This window comes from Heteronotia binoei, chromosome 1 (assembly GCF_032191835.1).
Source record: "Heteronotia binoei isolate CCM8104 ecotype False Entrance Well chromosome 1, APGP_CSIRO_Hbin_v1, whole genome shotgun sequence".
NCBI lineage: Eukaryota > Metazoa > Chordata > Lepidosauria > Squamata > Gekkonidae > Heteronotia > Heteronotia binoei.
In genome coordinates, this window is record NC_083223.1 from 268160544 (window position 1) to 268172779 (window position 12236).

The window sequence follows — 12236 nt, forward strand, 5'->3', positions numbered from 1 at the left end:
GCAGACAGTGAAAGATGAGGGAAGGTCAAAAAGGGCTCTCAGTCCCGACTGCATCTGGGTTGCCATCTGCCAGCTGTGAACTGGCAGAGACTGACCAAGAGAGAGATCTTGGGGTCGTGGTAGAGAACTCACTGAAAATGTCAAGACAGTGTGCGATTGCAATAAAAAAGGCCAACGCCAAGCTGCGAATTATTAGGAAGGGCACTGAAAACAAATCAGCCAGTATCATAATGCCCCTGTATAAATCGATGGTGCGGTCTCATTTGGAGTACTGTGTGCAGTTCTGGTCGCCGCACCTCAAAAAGGATATTATAACATTGTAAAAAGTCCAGAAAAGGGCAACTAGAATGATTAAAGGGTTGGAACACTTTCCCTACGAAGAAAGGTTAAAACGCTTGGGGCTCTTTAGCTTGGAGAAACGTCGACTACGGGGTGACATGATAGAGGTTGACAAGATTATGCATGGGATGGAGAAAGTAGAGAAAGAAGGACTTTTCTCCCTTTCTCACAATACAAGAACTCGTGGGCACTCGATGAAATTGCTGAGCAGTCGGGTTAGAACGGATAAAAGGAAGTACTTCTTCACCCAAAGGGTGATTAACATGTGGAATTCACTGCCACAGGAGGTAGTGGCGGCTACAGGCATAGCCAGCTTCAAGAGGGGGTTAGATAAAAATATGGAGCAGAGGTCCATCAGTGGCTATTAGCCACAGTGTGTGTGTGTGTGTGTGTATGTATATGTATGCCACTGTGTGACACAGAGTGTTGGACTGGATGGGCCATTGGCCTGATCCAACATGGCTTCTCTTATGTTCTTATACATTCCTGGAGATTTGAGGGAGGCATGGAGGAGGGGAAAGACGTGGACCTTATGGATGTAATCGGGGGGGGTTTTGTAGCAGGAACTCCTTTGCATATTAGGCCACACATGTAGCCAATCCTCCAAGAGCTGACAGGGCTCTTAGTACAGGACCTACTGTAAGCTCTTGGAGGATTGGCTACATCAGGGGTGTGTGGCCTAATATGCAAAGGAGTTCCAGCTACAAGAAAAGCCCTGGATGTAATGCCATAAAGTCCATCGGAGAACTGATCTCTGTAGACTGGAGATGAGGTGTGATTCTGGGGAATCTCCAGGCCCCACCTGGAAGTTGGTAACCCTAGTCCAGAAATTAGGGTTGCCAGCCTCAAGGTGGGGCCTGGAGATCTCATGCTTTTACAACTGATCTCCAGCTGGCAGAGATCAGCTCCCTGGGAGAAAATGGCTGCTTTAAAGGGTGACGTTGTACTATGCTGAGCCCCCTCCCCTCCCCAAACCCCTCCCTGAAGTCTCCAGTTATTTTCCAACACAGACCTGACAACTCTACAGACGGAGCTACACACAGCTCTGAATCAGGCTGCGTTCTCTCTTTTGAGCACTCCAAGAGAAGGAGCAAGTGAACTACCGCTGGATCTTCCAGGAGTAACGTAATACCACCGAACTCTTGCTTGCGAAATGAGAATCCCACACAGTAACTCAGGCGGGAAAGCATCAGAAACTGATTTCTCAGCTTTCCGCTGCAGAAAGGAAAGCGACAGGCCTACGGAGGGGCGTGTGTGCGCATTTGTGTGTTTTGCGTGTGCGCAGTGCGGGCAGGACCTCACTGGAATGGAATGTTACCCAGCCCGGCTCCTTCCCCCAGCAAAAGCCCCAGATGATACTTTGCAAAGGTTAATTCTGCTTCTCTTGCCCATATATGTACCTAATTGCTCTCCAAGCACTTCAGGCTTCACTTCCTATCTGGAGTTCTCAGTCAGTTGCTGGTTAACAGGCAACCTGCCCCATTCGGAGCCAAACAGCGCAAGAATAGGAAAGATCTGAAAAGTGGCTCAAAAACGAGACGATTAGGGGGCCGAGTAACTGAGGTTACAAAAGGTGGTCGGTGAAGATGGGAAGCCGTGTCAATCTGTCCACAGCAGTAGAAGAGAGCGACCGTCCAGAAGTTTAAATACTACTAAAATTTGTGGCAGAGGATGAACTTTCGTGAGTCACCACCAACCACCATCGCCAACAGTGGCCCTGTAAAGGCCGATGCTGGGAGAAGATCCGTCAGCCTTCACGGCTTTCAGCCCACAGTTTCACAATGACGGTGCACCGACTCGTTCCTTCAAGTGGCGTGAACAGCAATCCTGCTGACGCCCTGAAGTATTTTGCTGCCCTAGTGACACTAATGATTTATTTTGACCTCCATTAAGATCGTTTGCAGAGATGTGCCTTCCTAATGATGGCTGCTAGGCAGAGCCTCTTCTGTTGTGGTGCCTCTGCTTTAGAACTGTCTCCTCACAGTCCTTTGCCCGGTTTATCTAGCTCCAGCTGTATGAGTTAAGAGAGACATCAAGTGGTTCCCCACTTATGGCGACCTTACTAGCCATGGTGACTAAGAGGAATCTCCACATTCAGGGGCATTGCGCCTCTGAATCCCAGAGCCAGGAGGCAACATCAGGGGAAGGCCTCAGCCTCCATGCCCTGTTATTGGCCTCCAGAGGAACTGGTTGAGGCCACTGTGTGAGGCAGGAGGCTGGACTGGATGGACCCTCACTGGTCTGATCCAGCAGGGCTCTTCTGATGTTCTTATGAGGGGAAGGCCTTGGACTCTCTGCCCTGTGGTTGTCCCTCCAGAGGAACTGGTTGAGGCCACTGTGTGAGACAGGATGCTGGACTCGATGGACCACTGGTCTGATCCAGCAGGGCTCTTCTGATGTTCTTATAAGGGGAAGGCCTCGGCCTCTACACCCTGTTGTTGGCCTTCCAGAAGAACTGCCTGGCCTCTGTGTGAGGAAGGATGCTGGACTGGATGGACCACTGGTCTGATCCAGCAGGGCTCTTCTGATGTTCTTCTGTCCTCTCATTAACAGCCTTGTTCAGGTCTTGCAAACTGAGGGCTGTGGCTTCCTTCAGTGAGTCAACCCATCTAATGTTGGAACTCTTTTCCTGCTGCCTTTAACCTTTTCTAGCATGACTGGCTTTCACAATGACTCTTGTCTTCTCATAATGTGACCAAAATACAATAGCCTCAGTTTGGTCATTTCAGCTTCCAAGGAGAGCTCAGGCTTGGTTTGGTCTAGATCCCACTGATTGGTCTTGTTGGCAATCCATGATACCCATAAATCTCTCCTCTAAGACCACATTTCAGATGAATCTTCTTCCTGCCAGCTTTCTTCATTGTCCAACTTTCACACACATACATAGTAACGGGGAATCCTATCGTTTGAATTATCTTGATCGTCAACAAGCTATCCTTAAGAATCTTTTCTAAGTCTTTCATGGCTGCCTAACCCAGTTTCAATCTACTTCTGATTTCTTGGCTGCATGACTGAACCAAGAAACAGAAAATCTTAATCTCAGTTTCTTCATTATCAACCTTTAGATTGTATAATTCTCCAAGTCATTACTTTTGTCCTCTTGATGTTCAGCATTGGCATTCAACTTTCAGCAGTCTTCATTTCAAGTTGTCATGTTTTCTGCCAGTAATGAAGTGTCACCTGCATATCTCAGTTTGTTGATGTTCCTTCCACCAATTCTCACTCCACCTTCGTCCAAATTTGAATCCAGTTTTCCTTATGATCTGTTTTGCATATAAATTGAAGAGATAGGGAGATAAAATACATCCTGGTCTAACACCTTTGCTGAATTGAAACATTCTCTTTCTCTGGTGTGGAGAGCCAGTTTGGTGCAGTGATTAAGTGTGAGGACTCTTTTCTGGGAGAACCGGGTTTAATTCCCCACTCCTCCACTTGTACCTACTGGAATGGCCTTGGGTCAGCCATAGCTCTGGCAGAGGTTGTCCTTGAAAGGGCAGTTTATGTGAGAACCTCTCCAGCCCCACCCACCTCACAGGGTGTCTGTTGTGGGGGAGGAAGGGAAAGGAGATTGTGAGCCGCTCTGAGATTCTTCAGAGTGGAGGGTGGGATATAATCCATCTACCTCACAGGATGTCTGTTGTGGGGGAGGAAGGGAAAGGAGATTGTGAGCCACTCTGAGACTCTTCGGAGTGGAGGGTGGGATATAAATCCAATATCTTCTTCTTATTTCTCCATATTCTTTCCTAGCAGTAGCTTCTTGTCCAGAGTACAGGCTGCACATCAAAACAATCAGATGCCATGGCACCATCATTTCTTTTAAAACCGAGCATAGCTTTTCATGATCCACACAGTCCAAAACTTTGGTGTAATCTGTGTAACTTTTTTTCTTCTGAAATTCTCTGCAGCAGCAACCAACATAAATCTGAAACATGGTTTCTAGTGCTTCTTCCTTTTCTGAATCCACTTGAAAACCTGGCATATCTCATTGTGTATATGGTAGCAGTCTATGTTGTAAGATTTTGAGCAGCACGTTAATTGCATGCAAAATTAATGTGATGGCTCGATAGTTGCTGCAGTCTTTGATGTCTCCCTTTTTTTCTGAATCGGAACGTCCAGTGATCGTTTCCAATCTGTGAGCCATTATTTTATTTTCCTTATTTATTGATGTATTCTTGTTAAGATTTTGATGGAGTTTCTTTTGTCTTGGAATAGCTCTATTGATATCCCATCTACTCCTGGTGATTTGTTTGTTTGCTGTGGAGCTTTTATCTAACAAAAATTGCAGGTTCTTTTTTCCAAAAGAATTGTGTCTATTAATTCTATGTTTGTTCTGTTTTTATGACCAGATGTTTTATTATATGTTGTAAATTTACAACAAATTGTTTTATTATATGTTATAAATAAATTTAATTATAATAACAGTCTTCTTTAGCATTAGCTTTCAAGAAAAAAAAATGCTTCTCCCCTCTTAGGAGTGCTCCTCTTTAGTGCGGCTCTGACTACAATTTCCTTGTAGTTTTTAAAAATAGACTTTATTGTGGCGTTTGGTTTCAGGCCTTCTCATTTTATTCTTTTATTCCTTTATTTCCCTACAATACATTTTATTGTTCAGCTGAGGCATCTTGCATCTGAGGGGACGTCAGCAGGACATAAGTAGTTTCACAGAAACTTCGGTGCCTAAAGATTGCAGGTTCTTCCCAGCGCAGTTCCTCATGTGTGTTCACTATGAAGTTAAGAGCCCCGTGGCACAGAGTGGTAAAACTGCAGTACTGCAGTCGGAGCCCTCTGCTCACGACCTGCGTTCGATCCCAGCGGAAGGTGGTTCAGGTAGCTGGCTCCAGGTTGACTCAGCCTTCCATCCTTCCGAGGTCAGTCAAATGAGTACCCAGCTTGCTCGGGGGAAAGTGTAGATGACTGGGGAAGGCAATGGCAAACCACCCCGTAAAAAGTCTGCCGTGAAAACGTTGTGAAAGCAACATCACCCCAGAGTTGACAATGACTGGTGCTTGCACAGGGGGACTACCTTGACCTTTTTAAACCTCTGTAATCTCAATGGGTTTTCCCCTCACTGGTCAACAGGTGGTAGCAGCCCCTCCTTCCTTTTCTAGCTCCATTCTTTCCTCAAGCACCACCTTGTAATCAAACCTCCTCGTTGCTTGCAATAGGGCCTGTTCCCAGGTCAGCTTGCAACAGGCAGGGCACGCAGGTTTACTCAAAAGAAGTAAACCGCTTTATCCAAGGGGGCTTACTCCCAGGCAGGGGTCATTTTGTAGAAAAAGAGGTGCTGGAGCTCATTGGCACAACCCATTGGCGTATGCCACATACCCCCTAGCATCACCGGAAGGTGTACTAAATTCTGTCAGCTCAGCATCTATCTTAAAACGCTTCTTGAAATATAATAGTCATAATAAGATGTTCCTCCCATCATACTTTTTACATTTCTTTCTCCTATGTGGCTATGGTGGTCTGATGAAGATTTCCACCTGTCTGCGTTATATGTTTTGGTTATTTTCTCATTTTTTGTGGGGAGAAATATTAGAAAGTTTGCCAGATCTTAAGAGCAGTGTTCCCTCTAGGCCGAGTTAGCGTGAGCTAGCTCACAGACTTTTAGCCTCCGGCTCACAAATTTTTGTCTTTTTTGTTCAGTTGCAGTCGATTCTGACTCTTTGCGACCCCATGGACAAAGTCACGCCAGGCCCTCCTGTCTTCCACCATCCTTTGCTTAGAGAAAATGGCCCCACAGCACAATAATTTATGCAGTAGCTCACAACTTTTATACCAGTAGCTCACAAAGCGGAATTTTTTTGCTCACAAGACTCTGCAGCTTAGAAGGAACATTCCTTGAAGAGTTCAATAATTTATGCCGTAGCTCACAACTTTTATACCAGTAGCTCACAAAGTGGAATTTTTTTGCTCACAAGACTCTGCAGCTTAGAAGGAATATTCCTTTAAGAGTTCAATAATTTATGCCGTAGCTCACAACTTTTATACCAGTAGCTCACAAAGCAGAATTTTTTGCTCACAAGACTCTGCAGCTTAGAAGGAACATTCCTTTAAGAGTTCAGCAAAATTCTCACAGGGGGTTTGAACAATGGAGCCCAGAAGCAAGTATTTGGGGGAATAAGAACATAAGAGAAGCCATGTTAGATCAGGCCATTGGCCCATCCAGATATTTGGGGGAAGATATTTGGGGGAATAAGAACATAAGAGAAGCCATGTTAGATCAGGCCATTGGCCCATCCAGTCCAACATTCTGTGTCACACAGCGGCCAAATATATATATATATATATATATACACACACACACACACACTGTGGCTAATAGCCACTGATGGACCTCTGCTCCATATTTTTATCTAACCCCCTCTTGAAGGTGGCTATGCTTGTGGCTAAGAAAGAAAGAGTACAATAAAAGAGTGGGTAAGAAAGAAAGAGTACAATAAAATTTAGAGATTCTGGAGCTCTGCTCTGCTCCTGTGAGCTCCTGCCCAAAAGGAGGCCTGCTCCCAGGTAAGAGAATGTAAGGTGTGATCCTCAGCGCCACAGAGGCGAAGCTACCATCTTGCAGCACTGGAGATGGGAAGAATGTCATTGGCTCCAGGAGGCCGGCGCCCGCCCCCATAGCAACCCCGCGTTCGGGCCCTGAGCCGAGGGAGCCGCCCTCATCCGGGGCTTTCGCGCGGGGCGGCGTGACGTCACCGGGCGGGGCCCTGCGGGGCGGTGCCGGGACTGGGGGGGAGGGGCGGGTTCCGGTATTTCAGGGCGGGGCGCGAGGGTTGTCGGGAGAGGCGGCGGCGCGGACAGACTCGAGCGGGCAGAGAGCAGCAGCAGTCATGGCCGGGGCGACCACCATCGAGGCGGTGAAGCGCAAGATCCAGGTGCTGCAGCAGCACGCCGACGAGGCGGACGAGCGAGCCGAGAGGCTGCAGCGGGAAGCCGAGGCCGAGCGCCGCGCCCGGGAGCAGGTAAGGGAGGCGGCAGCCGAGGAGAGGAGCGCCCCGTCGAAAGGAAGGAGAAAAGCGGAGGGGGTTGGTTGGCGGGAGGGAGCCTCTTCGCCTGCTCCCAGAATCCTTTGCGCTTGGCCGGAGCGTGGCTTCTTGCTCTGCCCAAAGAATCCTTTGGCGGGGTAGCCTCGCCTGCCCCCAGAATCCTTTGCGGTTGGCCTGAGTGAGGCTTCCCTCCCTGCTCCCAGAGTCCTTTCTGCTGGTTCTAAGTGTTTGCCAGCCCCCAGACTCCTTTGTGTTTGGCCTAATGTGGCTTTTCTCTCTGTGCCCAGAATCCTTTGGTGGGGCAGCATTGCCTTTACCCAGAATCCTTTGCGCTTGGGTGGAATGTGGCTTCTTGACCTGCCTTCAGAATCCTTTGGCGGGGTAGCATTGCCTGTCCCCAGAATCCTTCACGGTTGGCCTGTGTTAGGTTTTCCTCTCTGCTCCCAGAGTCCTTTGGGGGTGTCTTTGCCAGCCTCCAGATGCCTTTGTGTGTGGCCTTCTGAGCCCAGAATACTTCGGCGGGGCAGCATTGCTTTTACCCGGAATCCTTTGTGCTTGGCCTGAGTTTGGTTCCCTTTCCTGCCCCTGAGAGTCCTTTGGGGGTGGCCTTGCCTGCCCCCAAAAGCCTTTGTGCTTGGCCTGAGTTTTGGTTTCCCTGTACTAGGCCTGAGTTTCAGCCCTTGGGGTCTGATCCAAAGTTTCTTTAATCTTCAGTTCGACGCCAGCCATTCTGCAGTTTCCTCCTCCATGCTGTGTCGTTCACTCTCAAGTTTCCTTTTCTCCCCTGCCCCAGAGGTCTTTAGTGTGGTTCACGAGGTCTTTAGTGTGGTTCACGACTGTTGAACATGGAGGTTCTTTTCTTGGATGCTGTGTGTTTGTTGCTTGTGATAGACCTTCTTGCTGTAGCTTTTTTTGCTTTTTTTCAGTGAGGATTCTCTGATTAGGTCAAGCCAAATATCTGACTCTCGGTTTCTGGTTTTCAGCAGCAGGGTGTGAATCCATTTTGCTGTACTCTTGTTTGTTCTGGTGTGTGGAGGCAGATGTTGGCTGAATGTTATTAGTCACAAAGGTTGATAGTACTTGCCCAACTGGTTGCTGTAAATGTAACCTAATTCTTTATAAGAATTGCCCCTTCTGGCTCAGACCAAAGGTTCGTCTTGCCCACGGAGGCCCACCAAAAGACCTGAAGCATTGCACAAAGGCCTGTTCATCTCCTCCGGTGGAGGTCTTTCCCCTCCCCTTCTGTGTATCTGTCAGGGGCTTAGCAATGTCCCTGTAATGCTCACAAGCAGTGCCCCCCAAAAAAGTAGCAGCATTCCCCATCCCAATATCTGATCAGGGGTATGCTGCTTCTAGGCATGAAGGTTCCCTCTAGTTATATTTAATTATAGCCTTTTGTGCTCTTCTCCAAGAACTTGTGTAATGCCTTTGCGTTTTTAAAAAAGGCTACGTAGCCAGTGGCTATTCCAACACTGTAATAGTGAAATCTTGAACTTAATTATGTGCTGTTTGAACGTGAGGGCCTGTGAGATCTGATAGGCAAGATGGGGAAATGGCTGAAGGATGGGTGGGGCACCACCGAAAGGGGAGTGCCTCTGGGTCAAGGGCAGGCAGAACAGCCTGGCACTCCAATCGGGGTGTTCTGGGGCCAGAGAAATCATGCAGAAACTGACTTGGAACCAGCAGAATGTAGTAATGGGGAGGGGAGGTTAATGCTAAAGAGAGGGCTCAGGACCATTTTTTTGTATGCAGAAGATCCCAGGTTAAGAAGACTGCAGATTTATACCCTGCCCTGCGGCTTACAATCTCCTAGATCTTCTCCCCCCACAACAGACACCCTCTGAGGGAAGTGGGGCTGAAAGGGCTTTCACAGCAGCTGCCCTTTCAAGGACAACTCCTGCGAGAGCAACGGCTGACTCAAGGCCATGCCAGCAGCTGCAAGTGGAGGAGTGGGGGATCAAACCCTGTTCTCCCAGATAAGAGTCCGCACACTTAACCAATACACCAGACTGGCTCTCTAAGCACGCTTCCTGTTACCAGACAAAGGAGGTGTTGGCCTGAATCTGTACAAACGGCTTCGTTCTGGGGGTTCTCTAAATGGGGTGATTATTCGAGGGGGCGGGGAGGAGATGTCTGCTCTTGGCGTCTCATCGCGTGGTCATTTGAGGCACTCGCCCTCTTAATGGCGTTGGGCAGTTCACAGTAACAGCAGTTAGTGGGGACTGTGGGGTGGGGCTGCGTTCAAACTGGCTGCAGGGACCTCGAGGGAGGGACTTCCTGATGACACCATCAGGAAGGAAGGGGGGCGGTCAGGGAGAGAACAGTGCTAGCTAGCATGGGGCTCTCTTTGTTCATGATGCCTTGGGGAAAGAGACATCCCTTAACATCAGTGTGTGTGTAGGGAGGGGGGGGGATGAGGCCAAGAGTGAGGGGTTTCTCAGCGCCCTTGGAAAGGCGCTTCCGGGAAAAGTGAGCTCCTCGAACGGATCTGGGTTGCAACTGGTGGCTTTCCTGCTGCCTGTTCAGGAAATGAAGTGGCGGTTGAGGTTGGAAGCCAGGGAGGGATGGGCGGGGATGAGAGAGAGGCGCTGACCCTGGCTGCTTGGTTAGAAGGAACTTGGGAGAGGGGCAGGGAAGATAGGCTGAGTTGCTTTTTCCTGCTGCTGCTGCACCCCGTTTCCCATGGAGTGCAATCCTGGTGGGTGGCCCCTGGGCTCCGAATTGGGAAATCAGGAGAACTTGTTGGGCAAGGAGGCATTTTGCCGTTGAGTGGGGGGGGCGGGGCCAAGGCTCAGCAGCAGAGCATCTGCTTGGCATGCAGAAGGTCCCTGCTTTTGTCCCTGGCAGTTCCAGTTTTTTAAAATGGATCTGGCTCGGTGTGTGTGAGAGAGATCTGGCTCTGTGTCCGTGCGAAGTGCCCTCAAGTGGTTTCCAGCTCAGAGTGAGCCTATGAATGAATGTTTTCTGAAGCCTCCTATCATTCACAGCCTTGCTCAAGTCTTGCAAGCCGAGGGCTGTGGCTTCCTTCATTAAGGCAATCTATCTTGGCCGTCGTCTTTTCCTGCTGCCTTTGACTTCTCCGAATGTTATTGGCTTTTTCATTGACTCTTGCTTTCTCATACTGTGCCCTTGGTTGAAACATTTTAGCTTCTTGGGAGCGTTCAGGCTTGATTTCATCTACAACAGGGGTAACTAAACTGCTTCGGGAGCCGCATGTGGCTCTGTCAGCTCTCTCTGTTGGCCGGCTTGGAGAAGTTGTTTGTCTTTTTAAATCCCTTATCCAAGCCCAGCCAGCCAGCAGCTTGGAGAATGCCGTTAAAGTTGCTTTCTTTCTACCTCTCTGCCCCCCATCTATTTGCCTCCATTCCTCCCTCCCTCAAACATCTGACATTCTATGTGGCGCTTACGTTACATAAGAGAAGCCATGTTGGATCAAGCCTATGGCTCGTCCAGTCCAACACTCTTGTCACACAGTGGCCAAAAAACCCAGGAGGTCCACCAGTGGGGCCAGGACATTAGAAGCCCTCACATTGTTGTCCCTCCCAAGCAACAAGAATCCAGAGCATCACTGCCCCAGACAGAGAGCTCCAACAATACGCTGTGGCTAATAGTCACTAATGGACCTCTGCTCCATAGGTTTATCGAATCCCCTTTTGAAGCTGGTTATGCTTATAGCCGCCACCCCTGTGAGTTTGATCAGCCCTGTTCTAGAATGCACTGATTTGTCTTTTGGGCAGTATATGGAATCCGTAAAACTCTCCTGCGACACATTTCAAATGAATCCGCTTTCTTTCTGTCTGCTTTCTTCATTGTCCAACTTTCACATCCATACATAGTGATGTGGAACACCATGGCATGAATTAACTTGATGTTGGTTGCCAGTGACACATCCTTACATAAGAATCTTTTCTAGCTCTTTCATGGCTGGCAGTAGGGGATGTGAAAGAGTAGGAGTATGCTAAATTTAATGGGCTAGTGCAGGGGCGTTGAACTCATTTGTTATGAGGGCTGGATTTGACATAAATGAGACCTTGTGGGGCCGAGCCATGTGTATCATAAAATGTAATGCCAGGTAGTCGACATATAAACTTTATAAAGGGCACAGACACACAACTAAAGATATTTTTTTTTGCTTAAAATAAAACATGCTTAAAATATTAGCCCACTTGCAATGTTTTGCTTTACAGTCTCTGATAAATGTTACCTCTTGCTATGAATTATTGCATCAAAAACTGCAGACAGTGTCTGTGCTGTACCAGTCTTGAATATGTGCTGTTCAGGTGTGCACATCTGTAAGTTACAAACCTACTTTTGATTCATTGACATACATTACCGACATCTCATGGTCAATGCTTTGAGCCTAAGACCCAGAGGAACATGAAGCGGCTGGGCATTGTGATCTTTTGTACAGAAGTTGCTTCATGTACTAGTCAAGAACATGCGAAGGCACCATGGCACAGACTGAGGGCTATGTGCTTGTCTACAAAACTATAATTTCCCCCAGAAAAATGACTACATCTAAAAAAACCCAAAACTTCCCCCCAAAAACCAACTACAAGAACAGAGAGACAGCCATGTACAGTGGTCAGTGTCAGCCTACTATCTGGGAAGTCTAAATTCAAGACCCCCAATCAAAGGAAAATGTGAAAGAAAAAAATAAGGAAAATTTGCAGGGGAAACCTGGGGTGGAACACACTCTCAGCCTAATGCTGATCTCTCTCTTCTAAATAGTTCACATGCTTTCCTATCGAGAAAGACTGGAGGGCATGAGTGCAGTGACAAAGAGGAGGGGAACCCAGTTACAAGCCCAACAAAACTCTCTCTCTAGCAAGGCAAAAAGCTCATACCTTCACTAAAATGTTGATAGTCTTAAAAGCACTCGTAGCTCTTCTGATGTTGCTAGTCTTA

At 48.1% G+C, this 12236-nt stretch overlaps 1 protein-coding gene across 15 annotated transcripts in view; it reads left to right on the forward strand.

The window, feature by feature from the left end:
• Nucleotides 1-12236, forward strand: part of TPM3 (tropomyosin 3) — a 127836-nt gene that overhangs the window by 34758 nt on the left and 80842 nt on the right. For 6 of the 15 annotated variants that reach the window (XM_060255566.1, XM_060255548.1, XM_060255606.1 and 3 more), the window contains exon 1: nt 7110-7304. The exons of 7 other annotated variants lie outside the window; for them this stretch is intronic. In XM_060255566.1, the coding sequence (XP_060111549.1) occupies nt 7173-7304 (132 nt within the window). In that variant the 5' untranslated portion in view covers nt 7110-7172. Of the gene's footprint in view, nt 1-7103; nt 7305-12236 lie in introns of those variants that run through there. 2 more of the 15 variants (XM_060255556.1, XM_060255576.1) reach the window with 2 other exon arrangements.